The sequence below is a fragment of the Coptis chinensis genome, chromosome 8, assembly GCF_015680905.1.
Source record: "Coptis chinensis isolate HL-2020 chromosome 8, ASM1568090v1, whole genome shotgun sequence".
Classification (NCBI taxonomy): domain Eukaryota; kingdom Viridiplantae; phylum Streptophyta; class Magnoliopsida; order Ranunculales; family Ranunculaceae; genus Coptis; species Coptis chinensis.
This window is the reverse complement of record NC_141463.1, coordinates 63,893,756-63,921,043: the sequence shown is the minus strand read 5'-3', so window position 1 is coordinate 63,921,043 and position 27,288 is coordinate 63,893,756. Positions and strand designations below refer to the sequence as shown.

The 27,288-nt window shown below is 37.5% G+C and overlaps 1 protein-coding gene across 1 annotated transcript; it reads right to left on the bottom strand.

Annotated features, from left to right (window-relative positions):
- Positions 1–1,634: 1,634 nt before the first annotated feature.
- Positions 1,635–25,635, bottom strand: CDC25 (Rhodanese/Cell cycle control phosphatase superfamily protein). The gene is given in 7 exon segments (XM_086579303.1): positions 1,635–2,046; positions 11,319–11,457; positions 11,545–11,685; positions 22,894–22,950; positions 23,679–24,579; positions 24,707–24,850; positions 25,233–25,635. Coding segments are annotated over 7 exon segments (1,956 nt in total). The 3' UTR covers positions 1,635–1,875.
- Positions 25,636–27,288: the final 1,653 nt, after the last annotated feature.

Here is a 27,288-nt window from a genome sequence, read left to right as displayed (position 1 = left end):
TATAGTTCTGAAGGTGGTTTTTATAGACATTGAGGGTGTACATCTCGTAGGACACATGTGGTGGTATGGACAGATGTGTGGTTAAGATGAGCACGTGTGTAGTAGTTCTAGGTGTTAGGTTGTTTGAGCTGGCATAGGGCGTAACGATGGTAAATGGCTATAATGATTTGGGTATTACAGCGAGTAGAAGCCTAATGCTAATGATAGCAATAATGAGAGTAGTAGGTGATGATGTCACGAGATGAAGTCGAGTAACAAATCGTTGATGTTGATCTGATCTTGACGAGTGAGCGAGTGCTCGTGTTCTTGGAGTTGAGTTGGTGGAGTCACTGTGTTGTGGACTGCCTACGTATGCACGTGTATGCACATCACGTGCTTGATAGGATGTCTCTTGCTACTCACTCGTGTTGGAGAGTCTCAGTAACTTATTAACTTTATCTGCTCTACAGTAACTTAACTAGTGTCGGCTGCATTGATTTGGATGTTTTCGCCAGGAGGAGGGATTTCCTCCAATACTACAGGAGGCACTAGAGCTTGCGGGATTTTTCTAATGAGATGTGATTCGTAAATGTTCTGTAGGTAAGTAACACAGTTTTGAGCATCAACACACCCAACAGGATAGCACGACTGGTAAGAAAGGGTGTTGGTGTGTACCTACCCCCCATGAGGTCTCATGAAGTGGGGCTCATGCGGGACGGGCCTGGGTGGTGGCCTCCATGCTGGGACTGGTTCCAACCACTCAAAAACACACATGCGGTCGGCAATGCTGCCACTGTGAACCGAAAAAAGAACACTATTGTTGCTGCCAGTTGGCTCTTCTTAAGCAAGTGAGTTGATGGAAACTACAGTATTCCGTGAGTGTGTGTGTGTTGTTCTCATCAGCCGTCACAGGGATCAGAATTCCTCCATTATCTACATGCTCAATGGTTGATCGGCAGATTGAGGATTCTCCATTTGACAGTCCTCAGTCACTAAGGTCCAAACGTCCAAACCTATTGCTATTAGCAATAATTGGATCAGCAACTATTGGTTTTTATGCTGGCTTCTCTCTTTTTCAGATTGTCATTTACGATTGTAAACCACATACTGATACTCTATCTGAAGAACAAGGAGATTTAAGAACCTGGGACAACCTAAGCTTACCCATCAACTGGCTGTAGAAACTTTATCCACTACAATCTACACCAAAATAAGTACACCACCTGGGACAACAAGCTTACCCATCAATAAGTGCACGACCGTTGGCGCTAGTCCTGAATGATGGTGTTTAAATGGCTGCCACAGAAGAGGGTCCGGATTTTCAAAGTTATAGACTCGGGTGTTTGGTGTTGAAAGAGAAAACGGCTCTATGTACAAGTACCAATGCGTTTTGCGTTTTGCGTTAACGTTAATACAAATCTCGATAGTCATGTACCAGCAGACCAATAGCACATAGCTTTTGTCCTGCTCATGACCATCCTAAAATGCATCTCCGTTGAAGACTCAGCTTGTGGACGGACTTGTTCATTTTTTGGTTCTTTACCAACCATTGCTTTCCTGGCCCGAGTCCCCCTACCGTATGATAGAATCAAAAATGACAACAGTGAACGGTAAAGAGAAATAAAACAGAATTTAAACTTCAAGCAACATCAAACTGATCCCTCGGAATACCCCTCATGGAGGTTTTATCAAGATCAAATATAAATAAGTATACCGATTAGGGACCACAGTCCACTCGTCTTTAGAATTGAGAACTGGACGAATTAGAGTACCTATATGTATTCAGACTTGCAAACCGTAACAAGTGTTGTATTTGAAGCCTGAGAAAATAACGCATACTATAGAATCAGTAACATTTCATGCTTTCACATTGACTTAATTTAATGAGACCAGTATCTATGCATCATTGCCTTTGCATGGGTTGTCAGTACAGCGACAAACAGGATTACGAGAAGCTGACCACCCATTGAATCCACTTTCCAAAACCAAAACATTTTTTATGCCCACATCTTCCTTCATTTCTGATAGATAATCTGCAAATCTGCGAGCACAAGATGGACCACGCACCTAACAAAAGCACCAACATTTGTTATTCAGAGCCAAGGATATAGTGGCATATGCTTGCTTCATTGCTTGTAAACCAAATATTCATTTTAATTAAATAAAGATATCGTTCTGCAGCATGTATAAACAATAAACAAGAAGTTGCAGGGTAAAATCTTACTATTTATTATATCTCTGAGTTCAAGATTTGCCCTACTTGCAATTTAATGAGGGTAGACAAAATGTTCTTGCTTGGGATCAAGTATATGAGGTGTGTTCTCTTTAAGGACTAAGGAGACACCATGTCACCATTCTTTCTATTATAAACACTTTGTAATGACCCGCCCCATCCTACCACGTCGATACTGTCCTCATTTGACTCTGGGCAGCAGCTTCCTAAGAGGTCACCCACCACGTCGATATTGTCCTCACTTAGCCACTGCCGGACCTCTGACAGTGTGGGTTTTTCAGACTCTAGGCAGCAAGCTTCCCATGGGTTTTTCAGACTCTGGGCAGCAGCTTCCCAGGAGATCACCCATCCTGAAAACTACTCCTGCCCGAGCACACTTAACTGTGGAGTTCTCACCAACCCCACAGCCAAACGATCCGGAAAAGGCCTCGACGTTAGAATTTGGTAGATCAATTACTCATAGCCATGATCTTTAGACAGCTGCCTAAGCGAAGTGGGATCACACCATGACGAAACCGTTACCTAAACCCGGGCTAGGCGTCTTTCCATCATACCCCTCCTCGGGCCTCACCCAGAGGTATCACACACTTCATTTGTGCATTTTCCTGAATTTAATTCTAGACACATTAGAGTGCATCCGCCACCCACAACATCATTATCTTCTTCGTGAGTTAACTTGATAATCCATCGATTACTTCTGTTCTTCAACTGATTATTTTACGTCTGAGTGGACTCAAAAAATTCAACCAAAAATCTATCTAACACTTCAATGCACCGAGTCACCAGTGAGCAACCAAAAATTTATCTAACACTTCAATTCGCCAAGTCACCAGTGAGCCAACTTGAATCTAAATTCAATTGTGGACCAATTATGGCTTTGTAAAAACTGAACCTGAACAGTTATTGAGGGCTCCAGATCCAATCACGGAGGTTCCAGAATCAATTTCTGAACGCTTCATGTGGAAAATCACCAGAGTGTGGATCATCCATGAGTAAATTAACTCTTTCAGATATGTTAAAGGACAAAGGCCTCTTTTCCTTTTACTGGGATTTAAATACTGTAAGTGGCAAAACCCCCAATAACAAGCCAAGGCATGTAGTTGTTGTTGAGGATTCTGCGTTGTATACTTATAGTTTAAACTAAGTTAGGGCATAATGCATTGTCGCACTACATCACTACTGTGGCAATAGTTGCCTGCATTTCCACATAAAGTTGCTCACAGCCATGCTAATAAGTAATACCATACGGGTGGAATCCTGAACATGTTATTTCTCTGTCATCAGCCCATCAAGTAGGTTGTTTTTGGACAACCACTCATGTTGGTGTGTCTCAATACCTTTATCTACTCCAAAGTCACCTATCTAGTGTTGGCTGCATTGAATTTGGTGTTTTCACCAGCAGGAGGCGTTTCCTCAATACAAGAGAGCTTGTGTGACTTTCTGATGAGATGTAATTCATGAACTGTGCTATTAAATCGCCGAGTACTCCCTAGCTGACCAGTGCAACACATTACTCCCCACGAGTGATCAGGGTCAAAAAATTGCTGAGAAATCAGCCGATTTGTCGATTAATAAGTGATCGGGCTCCGGCGAGTTAGTCGTGTGGAATCGAGCCCTTTGTTTCACATAAAAAAGAAAGTTTTTTTTTGGCCCGCAACTAAACAGTTAACACAAAAAACAAATTTAGGGCTCGGGCGAGTTAGTCTTCTCCACTCCAGGTACGTTATTCACTTCTTCTCCATTTTTTTTTTCTTAATTATTCTTCTTCTCTCACTTCTCCACCTCCTCCTTCTATTATTCAGTTCTTCAATCTTCACTCACTTATTCTCATCTTTCTGTTTCTTCTCCTTTTTAATTTTTGTTATGTTCTTCACTTCTTCTCAAGCATTCACTTCTCTCTCCACTCTCTTCTTCTCCTCTCCTTTTTTATTTTTTATTTTTAACAGTCCACTCAAAGTTGACTGTTTAGTGTTTACCGATTGATTTTTTTTTTTTTAGAGATCTCTTTGAGAGCTTCGAATGAACCATCTATTGGGAGTGGTGTTTATGCCACAACAATAACAACCTCAATGAATGGGACGAGTGTAGGGACCCAAATAATAGAAATTTTGTTTGGTGTTTGTCGTGTGATAAAAGGATGTCTGGAGGGATAAATCGGTTGAAGGAACATCTAGTTCATAAGAAAGGGAATATGATGTCATGTTCAAATGTGACCATAGAGATTCAAAAGAAAGTCAATGCAACGTTGCAGCAAGTAAGAAAGAAGAAGCTTGATAAAGCTAGAATTCAAGGTATTCTTGAAAGACAAGATGAAGATGTTGATGAAGTCGAAGAACAATAATTTTTTAATGGTGGTGATAATAGAAACCAAGGTATTTCCATTGGTGGTGCTAAGAAAAGAAAAGTTGTCGGCAATGTTAGAGGTCCTTTTGATTGATTATTGCCAACCGATAAAATGAAACAAATCACTTTGGATAAAAACAACCCTTACAAGCAAGCTTTGAAGAAAATAGCATGGAACAAGATAGCAAAGTGGGCATACGAAGTGGGATTAGCTTTCAATGCAGAACGCCCACCAAGCTTTACAGAAATGATTCATGCTATTGGAGATTAAGGACAAAGTAGCATATTTAGTTATTTTCTTTTTGAAGTAGTTGGTTATTAAAATATTAATTGTACTTATTATTATTAGTATTTCCTTACAGCTATGCCCCCTCCTAGTTATCATAACATGCGGGTGACTTTACTGAATGAGGTGTATGACGAGACAAAAGAATTTGTTGATACTTTTAGACCACATTAGGAGCTATATGGATGTTCGATTATGTCTGACTTTTGGACCGATGAAAAAGGTAGATATTTAATAAATTTTATAGTTAGTTGTCCAAAAGGCACAATTTTCTTGAAGTCAATTGATGCATTGGAACATGTCAAGGAAGTAATCTACATTGTATAAATGATTAATGAAGCGATTGTCGATGTCAGGGTTGAGAATATTGTTTCGGTAAGATACTTAGACATTTGTGTGTACAAAAAAATAAATACAAGTTACTAATTCATTTATCAACTTACTAATGCATTTCACTTTTCAATAGTTTGTTACCGACAACAGATCCAATTATAAATTGGCGGGAACAATGTTGGAAGAAGAGCATGATTCAATGTTCTGGACTCTTTGTGCAGCGCATTGTATTAATTTGATGTTTCATGATTTTGAGAGTGGAGAGAGAACCGCATTGCCTAAAATAAAGTCTGTATTAGCTTAAGCAAAAGTAGTGGTGGTTTATCTCTATAACCATAGGAGAGTGTTAGCTTGGTTGCGGAAGTTGACCGGAGGTAGAGAGTTACACAGATCTTGTGTAACTAGATTTGCTATTCAGTTTTACACATTGTGGAGCATGTGGGAGAATAGGCATCACGTACAGGTGTTGTTTGTTTCTGAATATTGGAGAAAGAGTGATTTTGCAAAAAAACCCGACGGAAAGAGAGTTGAGAGAATAGTTACAAAGGAGTCTTTCTGGGATAATGTTTATTTCTCTTGTCAAGTGATGGCTCAATTAGTGGATGTTTTGAGAATGGTGGATAGAGAAGAGAAGTCGTGTATGGGCATATGAGGTAATGAGGAGGGCTGAGGAGCAAATTGAAAAGAACTTGGGGTCGGACACAAGGACATGGACGAAGGTGAAGACCATTATTGACAAGAGGTGGGAATATCAACTCCGTCGTCCATTGCATGCATGCAGGTGGGACTTCTAAGTTTTTTTAAAAAAAATTAGCAAATATGGATGTCATTATTTCAGCTTGAGTCTTAAGGTATATATTAAGTACTGACTCCAAACATTTTGGTACGAAACCGGGTTTTATTTAAATCCGTCAATCTATTTCAAGGAAACTAAAGCTATGATGGAGACAAACAGTGTAGTAAAGGCAGATCTTTTTAAAGCTATGGCAGTGCTTATACCCGAGTCTGAGTCGGAGAAAGCAATAGATCAACAAACAGTGTAGTTAAGGCAGATCTTTTTAAAGCTATGGCAGTACTTATACCCGAGTCTGAGTCGGAGAAAGCAATAGATCAACTGAAACTTTATAGAGATGCTGAGGGGACATTTGGAATAAAGGCTGCCATAAGTCGAAGAGAGACTATGCAACCCCATATGCTTTCTTTTGATATAATAATTTAATTAAGCTTTCATTTGATATAATAATTTAATTTAGTAGTATTTGTATTGTATCTTTTCAATTACTGACTTTAACATCATCATAACATGTTAAATATAGATGAATGGTGGTTGCAATTTGGAAGTGATACGCCTAACCTCGCAAAATTTGCGGTTAAAGTTTTATCACAAACATGTAGTGCATCACCACGTGAACGTAACTAGAGTGCCTTTGATAATGTAAGTACATTAACTAATAGAGTCAAAAACTACATTAGTCATGTAGTGGTTATCTCTATGACTATGTAATTATTTTAATATGTTTTCTTTCCTTTCTTCTCTCATTTCAATTTCAGTTACATTCAAAGAAGAGGAATTGCCTTCTTCAATCAAAATTGAATGATCTTGTTTACATTCAATACAACCGAATGCTAGATAAGCGATTTAAAAAAAGGTTGGCCAACAGTGATAATGATCCTATTCTTTTGAAGGAAGTTGATGAAAATGATGATTGGATCATACCAACTGAAACACAGCTTAAAGAATTCGTGATGGAAGGTGATGACCTTACTTGGGAGCAAGTTCGAGCAGCGAGGGGAGCTAATATTGATGTGGGGCCAAGTACAAGGAATAGAACTAGAAACTTGGTGACAATTCGCGACGAAGCCGACAAAGATGATGAGGTGGACTTGGAGGGTCGTACAAGAGCTGGAGAGCATGGTGAAGGAAGTCGAGATGACGATGTTAATGAAAGTGTTGCTGACGATATTGATATAGATATTGAAGCTGGAGATGATCACTAGTCATTAGTCATGGAAGCTTTGTTGGCAATTTAGCATTTTGAGTGTTTGTTGACCTGTGGTCTTTTTGTCTGAACTATTAGAGCATTAGTACTATGGAGAATAGCTTAAATGCTTAACTTCGCTAAACTTTAAAGCTTTTTTTTGTGACTGTGATATTAGCATATATTGCTATTTTGCTTTATGATATGCAGTATGCACTTTTGAGTTCTTAATTATCTCTCCATTATTGTTGTGCTTTAGAATGGTAAACTAAATAAATAGAGTATGGAAAGTAGGAACAACTCTGTTTGGAATCGAATCCAGAATCTCTGGTTTTATAGACCAGTGCCTTATCCATTAGGCCACAAAGTCGTTTACTGGCTTTATTATGTTGGGTATATCAATGTTTTTACTTGTTAATTATATTTAAGTAATTTAACAGGTATTTGTATAGAAATATAGTTTTCAGAAAAAATCGCCCGAGTAATCACGATTAATCCCCGACCGAGTAGACCTACTCGCTACTTGCTCTTCGACTTAGTAGCGGCTGATTTTCGATTTAACTGCATAGTTTGTGAATGCCCCGTAGGTAAGTAACATGCTTTTGAGCATCATCATATTTGCTGCTTCCAATTAGCTCTTCTTAAGCAAGTGAGTTGATGGCAACTACACTGTCACGTGAATATGTGTGCGTGTGTTGTTCTCAGCGGCCACAGGGATCAGAATTCCTCCATTATCTATATGTTCAATGGCTGCTCAGCTGATTGAAGATTCTCCACTTGACAGTCCTCAGTCACTAAGGTCCAAACCTATTGCTATATAGCAATAGTGGGATCAGCAACTATTGGTTTTGAAGCTGGTTCTTGATGCATAAGAGTTGTGACATGATCTAACGAAGACAGTTAAAACTTCTGCTACTGCAATAGGTAAGAGTACCTCATATGCGACACTAGAGTCCTTCCTGCCTTCCACCCATTTTGGATCACTAGTTTCTCCTTTATTTTTCATATGTTTCTTCTTCTACACTTAGTGGGATTGATCATCCTTGCAAGTGGATCCAATAGGTCAACAGCAGCAAAGTCTTTAGATCATGGATTATAACCATGTTTATAACAAAGTTCTATATCTTTTCCTTTACTCAATCCCATAGCTGCACTAAGATTTTAAAATGTACTGACTGCTACCTTACAGTGACTGCAGAATTTTGGAAGCTTTCAGACTTGAACAGCTAGCCAAATTCTGCACCTTCTACTTTAGTGAAAACTGGATAAGGGAGCAAGATCTACATCCCTATGAACATTGGCATAATAGCCATATTGCTTCGTCAAGGTCTCTTCATCGACTTGGATTGGATATCCCACAGTTTGACTTATGCCTTTGCAGTTGAAGGCGCAGAACTAGGCGCTTGAGGCGAGCGCAGGGGCTAGGCAACCCCAGGCGTGAACCTAGGAGACCTTATGCGTGAGCAGATAAGGTTGAGTCTACAACCAAGGCGACGGCCTCAAGCTTAGGAGAGCCTTTGACTGCTAATGATTAACCATCCCAAAAATCCTAAGTTACATTGACACGGATAGGTGTGTCCATATCCAACACGGATACGAAATGTTTGACACGGCAAAATATAAAAAATTGTGGTAAATCACATACAAAATGTGTCCGACCAGGACACAGACACGTGGTTACGTATCCAACACAGATTGTTTTCAAAATATGGCATGTCCAAGTGAAAATTCCATTGGTAGACCTAGGAACTTGATTCAACGTATATATGTAATGTAATTGCTATCATGATTATCTTGAAGATGGTTTGATACACGTTTTTATATATTTTTTATTTTCTGATCGGCAAAAATAAGTGTTTCTTTAAATCGGAAAGAAAAAGTAGGCCGAGAAAACCTTCAAGTACAAATAGAAAGGAAAATAACAAAAAAACACAGCCACAAATGCCAAAAACACCTCATACCGCCCAATCAATTATCTCTAAACAATATATCCTCCCATCTTAGCCACAAGGTGCTCGAAATGAATGTTCTGAAAATCAATAAAAAAATTTACCCCAGTAACAAAGAAGGACCTTTATAGCTACAACAACCCTCTGAATGTCCAATGCTTGACCCTTGAAACATTTGTTCTGTTACGCTCCAACCAATATGCCCAACACAATCCCAAAAGGGACCATGGTCCGAATCTGCTGACCCCTTGAGGAAAATGGCCCTCTATGCCAATGAATAAGGAGATCCACCACTCTATTAGTACTGAACTACTGACCCAAGACAGCCCCGATTCAATATGGAAATACAACCAAACTTGGTCCTTATCTCCTAGACTCCTAGGATTTCATAATGAGGGTTTTAACCATATTTTGGATAATTGGATATGATCTATCATTTCTCAAGAAAGGAAAAGGAATACCAAAGAAATATTCCCCATTTCTCTCCATATCTCCTGTTTCTACAAATAGGGGTCTTTCGAAAATGAAGAACTTCACTGGATGTGAGATTATGGTACACATCTGTGAGACTTTATCCCTAGAATTCCTTTAGGCTGTGTAGGCAGGCAGGCAGCCATTGAATTAACATGTGGTGCAGTCTCTTCCTATTCTCAAAATAAATTTATTTTTATTCTCATTCTCAACATTTTTGTTGTAACAGTATTTGAAAGAGAGACCTTTGAGATTGTTAGGGTAATTGCTATTTATTTTAATTTTTGCCCCAACAGTAAGACACCCCAATGGAGAGCCCAAGGTGTTTAGAAGGCCACAACTCCACAGACTAACACCGAGGTCACAATTCTAATATCACTCACTCACCCACAATATTTTACTCTTAGGAAGATTAATATACAACCTGAACACAGCCTCAAAACACCCAAACATGCCCCTCTACCATCTCACTTGCTCAATACAATCTCCAAGAAAAACAGTGACAACACCCTCCCCCCCAAAACACCAAACACACACACACACACACACACACACAGTCATGAGCACCGAAAAAGAATAAGCAATTGAAATGCACCTCCTAATCCACCCCTTGCACTTAATCCCAGACCCCAATCTACCTAGAAAATTGCCACAAATAAATCCAGCTCAGATGATCAAAGGCTTTAGTAAGATCCACCTCACACACAATACCTTCAAGGCCTACAACCCTCTATCATCCATCGCCTCATTATCAATGAGAATCACATCAAGAATTTGTCTATCATAAACAAAAGCATACATTTTATGGTAATTCTAAAATCCATAAAATATAAGCTTGAGAAATTTGAAGTGTGACAGAGACACTAGTTGTGTACTCATTCAATTTTCTTACTCACAAGTTATGGATTATCTCTATTTCTACGACATGGGTGTATTCCTCACAAGTATAACTAAGTGTATTGAGAGATTTTCATTGAGTATTGGTTTGCCAATTTCCTAATAGTTTACCGTGTGAGGTAATGGTGACCCCTTTTCTTAAATTTCTTCGATGAGAATTAAGTTGTATATTCTGTTACTTGAAAATTCATGAAACATAGCTTGAGGTGTATAACTATGATCATTCCTAGTATTTACTACATTTGACTGCACCTTGTAGGCTAGTACCGTGTTCAATTTGGCAAATTTTCTAGTGTACCTAAGGGTTAGATACTTACATAATTACAGGCTGGTTTTCAGATTAAAGGAGTCTATATCCACCAGTGGATATGCATTCACCATAAAAGGTTGTGCAGTGTCTTGGAAGTATACCAAAAACACCTGCAACAATCCAACAGTGAAGCGAAGTTTATAAGCTCTGTTAAATCTGGTTAAGAAGTGCTACGGTCAATATATTATCCAAACAGCTACATTGAAGGCCCTAACTAATTCCTATCATAATATAAATAAAGCCTTTTGAATTAATATATCCAAAACACAAGCAACCCCTAATTATGTCACAAACCTCGGCCTAACAATAAGTTTTTCTATGTTATTTTCATTTCTGCTTACTACAAATAACTTCATCCTCTACATGTACTCAAACATATAAAAGCTATTCAAAATTTCAAATATACCCATTACAAACACTTTAACAAAAACACCTAAAACCATAAAATTCAAACTAAAAATAGAAAAAGAGACAACTCCAAATCAATAAAACAACAAAATAACAAAACTTAAACTCAGAAAAACAGAATAAAACAAACCTGACTTAAAGCACAGTGAAAAACAAGAGTATCTTTCCCTTTAACATTCTGAACAAGATCAGATATTTTTCCAGAGAATTCTCCATTTGGGTAGTGAAGAGACCCAGCTATATGTGCATCGTAATTTCTCTCCTCATCCCTGAAATATAACAACGACTTATATGTAAGAAGGCCAGAAGGGGGGCAAAAGGAAAAAGAAGTAAAAAAAAGAGGTGGGTATTCAAACCTGACATCTACAACGGCTATATTTGGACGTTGTTTGAGGGAAAGAAGTTGAGTGGCAGTTATGTAGGAGATTCGTTTTTGCCATTTTTTTTTTCCTTCTTCTCTTTTTTCTTTGAATGGGTGCCAAGGAAAGTGTTCATCACTTTATTTATAGACTCACCGTTGTGACATGCAAGATGCAACTGACACAGAACAAAATGCCAAATATCGGTCCAAATTTCACCTCCTTGATTTATTCAAGGCTCAAGCTCTCTTTTTTATGAAGGGGATTCCTTTTTCATGTCAAAAATTAAAATTGAATTATTTGATTGTGAACCCAGTAATTGAATTTAGATTCAGAAAGATGTTATTGTTAATGAGATTTTGATTAAATTGATTCACTACAGGGATTTATATAGAAACTTCACTAGATAAACTTGGAAATAAATCTGAAAATATATTATAATTAATGGACTTTAATGACAAATAATACCTATAAAATATTCTCCCATTAGAAAACTCAAAATTATATTAATAACTTTTCTTTTGAAAATATACATTAAAACCTGATTTTTATTTTTTTTTTTTTTTTTTTTTACTGGCCATTGTTAATGGTATCCCTTGTTAGCAATACTCCGAATAATTCACGAATCGAAATTTTGAAGCCCTAAACATTTAATACTTCCGAACCTTTCAATAATTTAGAATAATTCACTTTTTTCACTATAAACGTATAAAACATTAATTATTATTTCAATTGTTGTTATAATCTTACCAAGTCCGTCCTCTTACATATAACTGAGCTCTTACAATGCACAAAGTCTATCGTTGGAAAGTTAATGTTTGTTTACCTTTCTCCCCTGAGTGTTTTTGGTAATTTGAAACTGCAATCCAAATATATAAGGGATTCAAAATGGTCATTCATAAAGGGTGATCTTGGACACACCCAGGTTTTATAAAAACATTTTACTAAAAAAACTTTCTAATTTCGCAAGTAATATATTTCCAATTCAAAGATAGAAAAAAATGGAATCAATCAATAAAAAAAACAAAAATAAAAAAAAAAAAACTTGAATTTGAATCCAAAATCATATTTGTAAATTTGAAACTTATTTATCGTGATTTACCATTTGTAAATTGATTAAAAAAGATGAAAATCCAGGATCTAATATAAAAAAATAAATTTACCATTTGTAAATTGATTATTTTCCATAGCATGATAAAATGAAGATGGAGCCGAGGATCTATGGTACAAAATAATAAAATATAAACTAAAAATAATTCAAAATGAATACAAGGAAATGATTTATCTTCCAAAATTCAAAATTGAATTTTTCGATATTTTTCCAATGTTCAAACTTGAATTTGAAATTGATATTTCATAAATTATTCATATCTTCAAATTTCTTTAAAAGAAATTATAAACAAAATACAAAAAAAATATTAGAGTTAACAAAATATGTGGTTTATCCGGGTTGCAAACACAAACCCTACACCCATCATAAAAACTTATTTTTTTTTTTTGTCAATTTTTTGCCGTTTTTTTTTTTACACTCCTACCCGCATCCCCAACTTTGAAATAAATAAATAAAATTGAAACACATTTAGGTAAAAATTGTACATCCAAGACAAAACAAAATATTGGGAAACTTATTTTCTTTTTTTGTCAATTTTTTTACTACTGAAAGGAATTCTTTTGATGTCTACTTTTTTACTACATTAGAGATTTGACTCTCTAATTTGATGCAAAAGCGAATTCAAAATTCCTTACTCACGATCTTCGCGTTCGTAAAGTTGAAGTAAGGATCGAACCAACCTAAAGGTTAGGACAACTACAAGTTGGTTGTTACTCTTAGGGAAATAGTGAGTAAGTTTATATTAAACTAGGATTCTTACCTACACAAACATTAAATAAAAACATTAAGATTCGAAATATGCAACTAAGACAAAATACAATTTACTAAATAAAAGGTGGAGAGCTAATCCTCCTCATGTGAAAATAACATTTAGTTGTTGATTTGAAAAGGTTCATTTGATTCTTCCTAGATTCATAGACAAGCCCTAATGGAAGAAAACTTGATCCCTAACATGTATGGCTCATTTCTAAACTCATACATGTTAGCAATTTGAATCAAGCAATGACTTATCTCTAAGCTCAGTCCTTGATTTCTAACTAGACACTACACCAACTATCATTTTGGGATAGGATGTAGGTATAGTTGTTCTTCCTAACAACCTACCAAACCAACAACAATTATTTTCCCTCACATGAGTTGGATTAACTCCCCAAAAGGGAAGTTAGCTCATGATCCTTGGGATAAAGGATTACAAACTAGAAGAACAAAAGAGAGAGAGAAAGAGAAAGAAAAAAAACTAACTAAACTCACTTGCTTTTTATTTATTTTCTAGAAGAAAACCAAAGTTTCCTCCATTAAAACTATTACAAGCTTTCTTACAAAACTAAAAACTAAAAAATAAAAATGACTAAGGAACTAAAATAATACAAGGTAAGGAAAAGAAGTCAATGGTGTAAATGGAGTGTTCCCCCTTGTTTTGTTTTCTTCTTCATTTGAGAGACATCTCATTTCCTCCCATGTGAAACATCAAACCATATTTACTTCATTTTTATCCACCACATTAAAATAAAGTGACACCTTGCCTTTTTTTCACTATTAACACCTAATCTAATTAATTACATGCAAGGTGTCAACTTTGCACCAATAATTTGTCATTTTTGTCTTGACATGCTCCATGATTGATGACTTATCCAATCTTGTGGGTCCTTATAGTGGGTCCTATGTGCAGTCCAGTGGCGGTCCGGTCTTTGGCCAATTTTACAACTTCCCGCCTATGCATAGAGTTCATCGCCCTGATTGTCTGGGCAGCTCACTTATCGCATTCGGAGTCCTAGTTCAAGAGGTAGGAGCTTCAGAAGTTTGATGCTTCTGTGCGGATTTGGAAGAATTCATATACATGTCGTTTCTCGTGCTTTATTGCAGGTTTAAACCATATTTCCATGTTTACTGCGAATACCTGGAAAAGTATGAAAACATATTTATTTCATGATTATTAAACACATAGTTAACCAAATTTATATGTCTCAACGGGGTTTCATAATACACTTTTGGGTGCTTATCACACTACCCCCAAACAGCACTTTGTTTGTCCTCAAGCAAATAAGAGACATTAAAACAGATAAGTGGCCAAAAAATGTGTAGTCCTAACTAATTCTCGTTTCGCAGAGTGCGGTTGCATTGACCATATGCAACAAGGCCTTAAAGCACTAGGAATTCCATAGTGGACGAGTTATAGCCTCGTGAGAGTTTTCCAGAGAAGATACTCACAAACTTCATTTATACTACAACGACTCAGTGACAGAAACTCGTTTCCTAAATTAATCTAAGATATCCATACATCTCCTTAGCAGGGAACGAGGATTGATTTATTTGAAACTCAAGTTAATATGTATTCAATAATTAAAACATCTACATATGATCATGCATGCAGTGAACTTTTCATTGAAATGTACTAGCAGGGTTGTTTCTGAATCTTTTGGAGAGTGTACCTAAATGGGTTCTCATAGGTATGCGTCAAAACATAATTTCACTCAAAAAATTTCCACTCAGGTTTTGTTAACTCCAGTGTGCAGTGGGCACACATTTCCTCACATCTCAATGACAGTCAGAGGAGTCGATGTCGATCAATCACGTCTACTACTTATTATCACACCACCCTACTCCTAATTGAGCTAGAGGTCTTTATTAGGTATTGTGGGGATTAGGTGATAGTGTACAAGAAAATGGAAATGGATAATTAAAATTTACGAGTATGAGAGAACATGATCTTCATATATTTACACTAGAGAAATCTTTGTTTTCTTTTCTTCTTCTAACTGAGTTTTCCAACCTTGTTCTTAAGCCTCTAATGGATATATATATATATATATATATATTTATATATATATATGATTCTATTTTTCTTTCCTGATTCTATTTTTCTTTCTGAAGCAAGTTAACTGACTTTTATTTGGGACAAGTCTTTCTCTTTATTCTTTCCACATTTCATCCTATTTCTCATACTCATCACTTAGGTAGGTTCTTTTATTTGGTTTAATAGATGGGTAAGGAATTTTTTTTGGTGAAAGTGAAAGGTTTGATGAAAGGTTGATTGGAGTGACTAGCGGTAAAATTTGTAAATGTAAGAATTTTTAGCTATGTCGATCCAAAGATGGCCTAAATTCTCTTTATAGGGTTGGGGTGGTGATCAAGTAAGTAGATCGCGTGATTTTCTCTAATCGGAAAACTACTCCCTCGTGTCATCACACACAAATCACTCATGTCAAGGTTTTTGGTTAGATTTTCACAGGATTTATAGTTTAAGTAACTAACCGTTGGTTCCGAAACTTATCGCTATGTACAATCGATGATACTTTCGATTACATGAATGTTCATGAAAAGATGTATAAACTATTGCATACATATTATCTTAAGTTTCTTAAAACAACTCCTAATTAGGATACTAATGTGAGATTTCTAGACAATTTTCATCATTGAAAAGGAAACAAGACTTTGTCACTAAGTACAATTATTAACATGAAAATAAAAACTATATATAAGGTTACAATTTGCCTAATATTTGCTACTGAGGGTTAAAGCACCCCCAACAGAATGATGTTTAGTCCTCGAAGTATCAATAATTAAAGAGAGAAAGTACCTGAGAACCGTGAGCAAAATTAGGGCTAGATTGCTGGAACAGAAAGGTTGGAGAATGATAACCCGTAAAAACAATAGAAATGCTAAATATTAATGCTACCAACACTAATACGTAATCCTACCGTTCTTACGTTTAAATCAATTCTTCTTACTCTCAAAACATAATCATGCAATACAACGAGTAAGGATTCGTTCCACTCTTAAACCCTCAAGACTTAAATTGAATTCAACTAATCAAACCCAAAAGGAACAATAGTGAGAGTAATGATTTGATGTGAATTTTCTATTCTACCATTCCCAACAATTGAATCTAAACAAGACATAATATAAAGATTTGAACTTTATTTGTTTAAACTCAGTTTGAAACTACTCATGCAATTTAATTGAATTAAACTAATAATGACAAATAAGTAAATCTAAGGATTTAAGCTAATAAATAAATGAAAATGAAACTAGATTATGGAGAACTAATTAACTTTATTTATCTAATAGAACAATAAGATTAAGATATGATTGAATGAATAACAACTATTTTATTTATCTAATGAATGATATTCAATGATTTAAATAACTAAGCTAAAACAAAGAATGAAACTAATTAATGGAATGAAAACTAAGTAATTAACTAATCTAGATCTAACTTTTTCTAACCCTAAACTCCATTAACATTAGCTTCCTAACCTAACTGCCATTAACAAAGAGTCAAGCTTTTGTTTTATACTTCCAGATCCAAAATCGTGCATGGGCTTGGAGCCATATTTTGGGCGGAAAATCGGGCCCAAAACCCAATTTCTTTAGTCCAAAATGGGCTCTTCAGCTGCAGTTGGCTTCGACAGATATTTCGTCCACTTCTGCTCCTCTGATTGGGCCAAGGCTTGGACCATTGGAAAGCTCTTTTCGAGCCGGTCGTTTTGACATAAGCTACTCCCAATTCCGAGATCTGAGTCCAAAGATACGGCCTTCGGAAGTTCTGCTAACTTGTGCACTCTTTCTGCCCGTGTTGACTTTTCAGCTTTTGACCGGGCTTTACAAAGGCTTTGTCTCCTTGAATCTTGGCCTTTATTCACAGAACTCCTTAGCAACCGACCTTTGCTCCTTTATCTCGCTAAAGTGGCACATTTCTCCACATAATAGACTTTGAAGCCTGAAATGCATAAAAACACGTAATCAGTATTAACTCTTACTTATTATTCACATAATTGGTCTAACAGTATGATTATTAAGGGGTTAAAACTACAGTTTTGGGCTCTTATCAGAGAACATAATATATTATTTAGAAAAAACAAGAAAATGTTCAATAGCACACTAAACATAGCACACGAAATAAAAACAATAGCATACGAAACATGAAAAACAATAGCACACCAAACATAAGGTTTAGCTAGATATATGTACAATGGCAAGCTCAAGTTTACCATCCAGCAGGATGTGAAGTTCTGCCGTCCTCTTGAAGGAAATGCATTTTCTTAGCATCGCGCCAAAAGATAATAGTCTGCCAAATTTCTGCCCATTATTCGTTTCCAGATTTCCTCAAATGTGTCTTCATATTTTCATCCTTCGGGTAACAACGAACATGCCTCAGGTACCGAGCGGGACGCTTCCATTACCGAAACCTCAATGAACGAATGATTCTGTTTGCTGGGCACATAGAATCTACCTTGACCCAGTCATGAAAAGTAGCTGCAAACTGTGGAAAATGTGTCTTCATGATTCGGCAAGCGGTGACTAGTAAAAGTATATACTGATCCTGAAAAGTGTGAGCTCGTTTCAGGTTGGAGATAACACAACCTATGATGTTAAATAATGTATGACCTTGAGCTAGGGCACCGAATACAACGCAAGCAGCCTCATTGGCAGTAGAAAAATGTCAATCGCCCATAATGTTCGAGAATACAAATAACATCGCAAGTCCCCATGTTCATGGTCATGTCTTGCTTAAGGGGATGGTGGCGTCACGCCATGCCACATGGCTATTTCCTTCTCGTTTAATCTCAAGACCATCATCACCGTAAGTTTCACGTAAACGCTTGCCACCGAAAGGCACGGTAAGAATTATGATAGATGTAATGCCATGATGCAACGGGATCGTGATATGGAAGATCCAAAGTTAGTGCAAGTTGTTGTTCGAAAAGATATGAGGTGTGTCACCAACATGGATTGTGAACCCGTCTAAGTAGAAACCATGCGCATGGTTGAATGCTGGTGTGTCTTCCATATTAGCATAAAAGTATGCAGCCAAACTCGGAGAATAAGTTTGGTCGAGGTTGAAGAATTAGGGAAGACCATCCGATGTTTGTAATGTAGTCGCGGAAGAGATGGCCATAGGTATTAGAATCCATCATGGATCGAAAGGATTTTCGTGAAATGAGTTTGGGAGGTACCATGTTTGATGAAAATGCAATTGATGAAGACGCCATAGTGGATGAAGTAAAGAAATAGGTAACGACAAAGGCAAACTGGATGGATAAATGAGTATGTAAGAGAATAAACCCTCCTGTAAGCACATGTTAAATTATATTAGTCACAATGCAAATGATGACAATCCTATTAAGCATTTCATACAAAAGAAGACACAAAAGTAAGACAAAAAATTCATAATCTGATTTAAAAAATGTAATAACATATATGAGTATTTATTTATTGACTTAGTAATAGTAGAAAATTATAGATTGTTATGTTGATCTTAGAGACGCATATCGTGCACCAGACTGTTTAGGTCTTCTATTTGTTGGCTGAGTTGCATCTGAATGTCCCCTTGGATGGCAGAGAGTACAGTTTGATTTTCCATTTGGAGAGCGTGATTTTGCAAGGACTGAGAATGATTTTCCAAGATCTCATCTTGTTCAACATCATGCATTGCTTGACGATCTTGGAAATCCTGAAGAGTTGTGATGATGATATTCTGACGAGCGTGTAGTTCCCTCAAACCATTATGAAGAAGTTTAATGCCTTCCATGGGATTAATAATGTTCAGCATGACATTTTCATCAAATAAATGGTCAGAATTTGAGCTTGGGTCGTTCTGTTCCTCTATCAGAGTATCAGGAGTCCAAAAACCAACAGAGTAATCTGTTTGGAGTACTTTTATTTGTGCTCTTTGAAGGGGGTGTCTCGGAGAAATTCATCGATAACCCCAACGATCATAATCTGCATTACTAAAGTGGGTAGAGTCGACCTTTTGTTTTTCTTGGCGATTACGTTCAGAGGTGTTGGATTAGACAAAATCATCTCTTTGAGTCTACAAAATCCAAAGTAGGTGAAGTTGAGGCTTTGTGACTTGATTGGTGTGATGTACCTACCACATTGTGTCCCAACCATTGGAGCACAACACGTTGATTCTGTTTCAAAGAGCGTTGAAGAACAATGTGATGTGTATCTCCGACTTCGTCATGAGATAACGGTAGCTTCGAAGTAAAGTTTTGGCGGAATCAAATGATGACTCTTGAAAAAGGGACCCCGGTATTCAATTGGGATTTGAAGTATGTCGGAGATCATTTCCTTAGTCAATTCGAGCGTTGTCCATAGGCATTGAAGTAGAATTTTCCATTTTCAGATCCTCTAAATTGGTAGAACATCAAAACCAATTTCGGGAATAACATTTCTTGAATGATATAGAAGAGGCGTCCATCCGCGACGTATGATTTCGGTGTCAAAATAAGGAGAAAACCGGCCATCTACGAAAGTTTTCAGGTAATCTTTCTCTGCCGTTATTTTTCTTGGTTGATCCATTGGTAGTATTACTGAGGGAAGGATAGTGAAAATTGTTTGAATAAGAATGGCTGAAAAAGAAGAGATTTATAGCCAATCTATGAGTCTGTACCAATCTAGATTCCAAGTGTAGTTAATAACCCATGTGATTATGAACAGCATCAAAGGGGATCCATAGTAAGTCTTGTCATTTTAGATATCCAAATACAATTAATGAGATGGTTTAATGTTAGAAAATACGGAGGAAAGTTTCACAGGGTAGTTAGACTTATACGTAATTTCAAAAATGATGATCATAACTCAGTAATAGAATATGGATAGAATAATCGAGCTGCATGTGTGACAAGTGTTATCGCATTACCTTGTAGCGTCTTGCGATCTTCTCTGAACACCATATGTATCAATTAATTATGTTGGTGAGTTTTGGATGGCCTTTCTTTGTTATGGTTTGTTTATTTATTTACTTATTTATTTTATTATTATTTTATTATTATTTTTTTAAGAGAGGAAAAGACAACTAATATACACAAATATTTAATACGGAACTTCTCCATTTAATACGTAACCCGTACAAATGTGTAAGAATTATTTAACACACCATACTAATATACAAAATGAAAATCAGAAAAAGAGATGGTTACATAGATCTAGATGTTCTGGATTATGTTATGCATGAGTGACAGGAGAATAATGATAAACATTGTTATCAAGAATATTGTGATATCCCATTCGCGTTGCTCCTTTTCCCATCGCTCTATTTGATTCATTATGTTCAAGAAATTGAGAATTTGTGAAAAAGAATTTGTGAAGAGGGAGAGAAGGGAATGAGCGAAAATGGAAAAGGAGAGTTGTATTTATAACTTGATCTCTGACCGTTGGAATCAGTCCGTTTAGTTCTGACCGTTGGGCTTTGAGAGTAGGCCCAATGCATCAAGGGACAACTAATATAGTAGGAATTACAATAATTGCATAACTTAAATAATTTCTCATTCAAACCGCCTGGAGATACAAAATTATGAGAAATCAATCGATATATAATATTTTTATCACAAAAAAACTAAAAATGCAATGCATAAGGGAAATAAACAGACCATCTTGGGAATCCTCGGGTTAGCGAAGATGAACCGGGTTTTCGTCGTCGCCGCCCATTTAATTTAACGGGCCGAAATGACCGGTCGGAATGTGGCCTATAGATCGTCAGAAAGCAATTGATATTGGAATTGAAGCTGATTTGCCATCATCATTATCTGGAAACGGCCTTGGCAATTTCGCATTTCTTGTTGGAAGTCATTTTGGGAAGTAATCATCTCTTCCTGACGAAGAAACATCCTACGCATACTAGTGTTCATGTGTCTCAGGGCTTCTATGGGAGTGTTGATTCGGTGCATGGTAGCCTCATTAAAACAGTCGGGTGGTGAAGGAGGAGGAGGAGGTACGTTATCACGCTCAATGTCACCTCTAGCTACTGGGTCCCAGTGGTCCAGAACATAAGTCTCGAAAATTCCGAAATTCTCAAAAGACCTTGTTGGAATGAAAGGAGTAGCGGACTGGAACCCTAAATTAAGCATAAGCCGAAAGTAACAAATGCTGAAGAAGAGGAGTCGACCGTTTGACGCGGGTCGTAAGAATATGGCCTAGAAAATGGACCATACAGAAAGTGTGCTTCTTCTCGTGGAGGATCCACAGCAGGTGCAAGAATGTCTTGTTCACGTCAGACGTTTTTGAAGTTCCAATGACGTTGCAAGCCAGCCATTGAGTGACGGCTAGTTGGTTTCGTCTGAGCGAGTGCTGGTACACGCAGTTCAAGCCATCACTGTACTCTCCCTCGAGAAGCGTGTCAAACATCAAATCCCTTGTAGTCGGATACTCTGACAATAACAGGGTCGGACTATTAGAGTTTATCGGAATCTGTGCTGTATTCGATATTAACTCCAGCGTGAGTTCACGTTCCAACCCATCCGCCGTAATCCAAAATTCATCACCCCGGAAACCTCCATTGTTGTAAAATTCAAACACTAAATCTTGAGTAATCGAGCTGGAATTGATGCAATAGATATTCCCCTCTCTACTAGCAATTTCCTCATCGAAAAATGGGTGAAACATCCCGAATTGTAGAGGTTTTGAAATTTCTCTCAAACTGCGTGATTCTCCTTCGTCTTTGCCATAGCAGCGGTGTAGATGATATTTTGAGGGTTGAAATAGCTAGGATTGGTGGATGAGATGGTGCTGGAGGAAGGATTTTTAATTTGATGGAGTTTGGCCCGCGTTGGTGGATGAGATGGTGCTGGAGGAAGGATTTTTAATTTGATGGAGTTTTTGGCGTCGCGGCGCTGGGTTGAATTCATCATTGTAGAGTCGCGTCTTGTGAGGAGTGTGAGGGAGACCAAGATCCGGATTTTTTTAAAGAGAAGAAATGAGAGGGTTGGACGCTGGGCCCCCCGCGTGTGGGTTTTGTAGCGGGTCGGTTGATTTTGGGTTAGGTCCAATTTTTGCCTAAGCCCAAATGATTTCCAGAAATTCCCCTTATGTCCCGAATTGTTCGAAATTTCAAACTTGGAATTTCGATTCGTTTTTTAACTCCAAATTGAACCAATGAAATATCAAAATGATCGGCATTAAAAATTTCATCCTTTGGAATATGACATAATCACATTCAAACTCAATTTTTCTTTTTTTTTTTTTTTTTTTTTTTTTTTTATTTACACATTTATATACAAATGTACAAGACTTAAAGGAACGCGTCAACAACAAAATGAAGTCCAAATAAAACAACACATCACAACAGTTTAACTCAGGCAACTTTCATGTCGGCAAGGGGGAACCTAATCCCGACCGTGGCTTAACCTTTTTATGTTATGGGGGCTATGGTTCGAGGGGCGGTACCATCCCCGACCAATGTGCAATGGTCTAGTAATAATATTACCCTTAGTACATATGGTATAGCCTCAAACCGCCCCTTGATCTGATCACATAGCAAACCGATTGGGGTTGGCACGGTGGAATCCATTGCCCGCATCGAACTAGGAAATGTCCGATGTTGCATATCACGACTCTCTTTGGGCACCATGCTTGGTGCTAAGGGAAAACGAGTATATACATGTTGAGTATTTTTACGCCGATCCTCAAGACGAATGTGAGTCTTTTAACGCCGATCCTCAAGGCGAATCCCAACCGTGGGAACAACGGGACAACGGCGAAGTTTATCCCGGCCGAGCTTGTGTCGCATAATAATATAACTTATACCGCTCATCTCGGATAGAAGATCAAGACCGACAGAAAGGAGTTTGATTAAGTTCATACACCACCCCATCCTTTTAGCCCATCGCCGAAAGCAAAAGTACTACGACCATTACCTATTCGAGATGGGTGAGATTTGGACCAAATGATGAGTTGGAGTTCGCGAGGAAGAGAATAGAAAAGGGAGGAGAAAGAAGGAGTTGAAATTTTGGTACCCATTGTTTTCCGGGAGGCACGTTTGCTCGATTATCGAAGACATTTATACTTTCGGGTTAAGTAGAGTTTTTCCGGACTATGGTTCTTGCAGCCACACACTCTAGGGATTTTAGAAAAGAAAATAGAAGAGGGACAGGCTATCCAAATGGCGTTACTTTCTCTGTTTAAACACATGGAAAGAAGTACACCATCAAATCTATTAGTCTATGTAGATGGATCATTTAGAAGAGTCTCTTCGACATCTCAAGAGCGCAACTCATGATAATGTTTAAGGCGTTGGCCATTTACTTGAAATTCGCTGTCATCATTTACGTTTTTCAAAGAAATAGCCCCATAAGGGGTGACAGCAGAGACGGTGAAAGGACCAGACCATCGAGGCTTTAATTTTCCTGGAAAAATGTGTAATCTTGATTTGTACAACAAAACTTTTTGACCCACTTGGAATTCTTTTCTCAATATGTGCTTGTCATGCACTCTTTTCATGTTAGCTTTATAGGATTTCGAGAGATCATAGGCATCACGCCGAATTTCCTCAAGCTCATTTAACTGTAATTTTCTCTTCGCGCCTGCCGCGTTAGTATTATAATTGAGGCTTTTGATGGCCCATAGAGCGCGGTGCTCAAGTTCAACCTGCAGATGACAAGGTTTTCCAAAAACGAGGCGATAAGGAGATATCCCTATAGGTGTCTTAAAAGTTGTTCTGTATGCCCACAAGGCATCAGATAATCGTAGAGACCAGTCTTTTCTAGATGGATTGACAGTTTTTTCCAAAATGGATTTGATCTCTCTATTAGAGACTTCTACTTGGCCACTGGTTTGAGGATGATACGGAGTTGCCACTTTGTGCGTGACTCCATATTTCTTTACTAATGATTCAAAAAATTTATTGCAAAAATGTTTTCCCCCATCACTAATTATAGCTTTTGGAACACCAAATCAAGAGAAAATATTTTCTTTTACGAACAAAACGACCGTTTTATGATCGTTAGCACGACATGCCAATGCCTCAATCCATTTTGACACGTAGTCAACTGCTACTAGTATGTATAGGAAGTCATGTGAATTTGGAAATGGACCCATGAAGTCGATGCCCCATACATCAAAGATTTCTACAATTAAAATGGGATTTAAGGGCATCATATTTCGTTGAGTAATGCGTCCTAGCTGTTGGCAGCGATTGCATGCTTTACAATGCTCATGTGCATCTCTAAACAGTGTTGGCCAATAAAATCCACATTGTAGAACCTTGGCCGCAGTTTTCTTACCACTAAAATGACCACCACAAGATTGTTCATGGCAGAAGGATAACGCCATCATTGTGTTCCCAGTCGGGAATGCAACGGCGGATTAGTTGGTCGGAACAATACTTGAAGAGGTAGGGATCATCCCATAAATAAAATTTCACAGTGGATAAGAACTTTTTCCGGTCATTACGAGACCAAGATGAAGGGACTTCTCCGGTAACTAAGTAATTTACTATGTCAGCGTACCAAGGGGACGAAAAAATATAGTACAAGTGTTCATCTGGAAAGAAATCACAGATAGGTTCGGTATTAGTATCAACATCACTGACAAGTCGTGATAAATGGTCTGCAACCATATTTTCGCAACCTTTTTTATTTCTAATTTCTAGAGTAAACTCTTGCAAAAGGAGAATCTATTGGATTAACCTTTGTTTTACATCTTTTTTCGCTAATAGATAACGAAGTGCCGCATGGTCAGTGTAGTGTTGGAGAACCCACTAGGTAAGGACGAAATTTATCCAAAGCATATACAACGGCGAGAAACTCTTTCTCAGTGGTGGTATAGTTACGTTGAGCTTCATTAAGGGTTTTACTCGCATAGTAAATGACAACTGGCTTATCTTCTCGGCATTGCCCTAGTACAGCTCCAATAGCATAGTCGCTCGCGTCACACATTAATTCAGAAGGTTTAGACCAATCAGATGGTTAAATTATGAGAGCGGTAGTTAATGCGGTTTTTAAAATTTCAAAGGCTTGTTTGCAATTGAAACTGAAGTAAAAAACGACATCTTTAAGCAGGAGATTGGTTAAGGGTCGAGCAACCTTTGAGAAATCTTGAATAAATCTCCTATAGAAACTTGCGTGTCCTAAGAATGCGCGAATGTCTCGAACTGATTTTGGTATAGGAAGTGAAGCAATTTTTTCTATCTTAGCTTTGTCGACTTCAATTCCGTCTTCTGAAACGATATGCCCTAAAACTATTCCTTTAGTAACCATGAAATGACATTTTTCCCAATTAAGAACAAGGTTTTTATCTTCATAACGTGTAAAGACCTTTTCAAGATTTGACTGACAGCTATCGAAAAAATCTCCATATATTGAGAAGTCGTCCATGAATACTTCCATAAAACATTCAACCATATCACTGAAAATGTGAAGCATGCAGCGTTGGAAAGTACCAGGTGCATTACAAAGGCCGAAAGGCATTCGTTTATATGCAAATGTACCAAATGGACAGGTGAACGTGGTCTTTTCTTGATCAGCAGGGTCTATGACTATCTGAAAATAACTTGAATAACCATCAAGAAAATAGTAATATGCATGACCGGCTAAACGTTTGAGCATCTGATCGATGAATGGGAGTGGAAAGTGATCCTTACGAGTGACGGCATTAAGTTTGCGAGAGTTAATGCATATTCGCCATTTCACTGGAATACGAGCGGAAATGCATTCATCTTTATCATTTTTCATAACTGTAATGTCAGATTTCTTGAGAACAACGTGTATTGGACTCACCCAAACACTATCAGAGATAGGGTAAATAATACCTGCATCGAGTAATTTTAAAACTTCCTCTCGTACCACATCTTTCATGGTAGGGTTTAGTCGACGTTGCGGTTCACGCGACGTCTTATCATTTTCTTCAAGGTGTATGTGATGTGTGCACACAGTAGGTTCAATGCCTTTAATGTCATCGAGGGACCATCCAATCGCAGAACGATGTTGTTGAATGACATTAATTAAACGAGCTTCCTGATCGTCAGTTAATTTTGAAGAAATGATAATTGGGTGACGACCATTTGGATCAAGCTGTACGTATTTTAATTCCGAAGGAAGAGGGTTTTATCGAGGGGGGGCAGAGTGGGTATTAAAGATTCTTGAGGAAAGTCATCGTCCATGCAAAGAAACAGATTGATGTTCATCCAAGCATCGGACATCACGGTCGTAGGGTCAAATAATGGTATTGACTCTAATAACTCATTTACTTCTTGTGTATAATCATCGTCCTCAAACTCGGATTCGCTAAAGGAAAGAAATTGGTACACTTCATCTTCTGGAAACGAGTTTGTGAAATACTCTTGCGGAATGCTGTCAACCCTGTTCACCTCACCATCAATGTCAGGCTCTGGAATTTGTTTCATCAACTTGAACACATTTACTTCTATCGATAGATTTCCGAAGGACATAGTCATTGAACCATCCCTACAGTTAATAAGAACATTAGTAGTTGCTAGGAACGGACGTCCTAAGATGATAGGAATGGAATCACATGCAACTTCTGTATCCAAAATAACAAAGTTTACAGGATATAAGAAGTCTTGGACCTTTACAAGGACGTTTTCCACAATTCCTTTTGGATACTTTATGGAACGATCGGCTAACTGTAGAGTCATGGTGGTAGGTTTGAGCTCATGAAGACCTAGTTGTTTAAATAAGTAATATGGAAGTAAGTTCACACTAGCTCCTAGGTCCAGTAGCGCAGTAGCCATATATTTGTCACCTAAGGTGCATGGAACCGTTAGTCTACCAGGGTCTTTGTATTTGACTATACCATTGTGTTCTGTGATGGATGGAAACTGTTCGGTAAGGAACATTAGTTCTCCTTTTTGTGGTGCACATATCCTTCAGAAATTTTGCATGTTTTGGTAA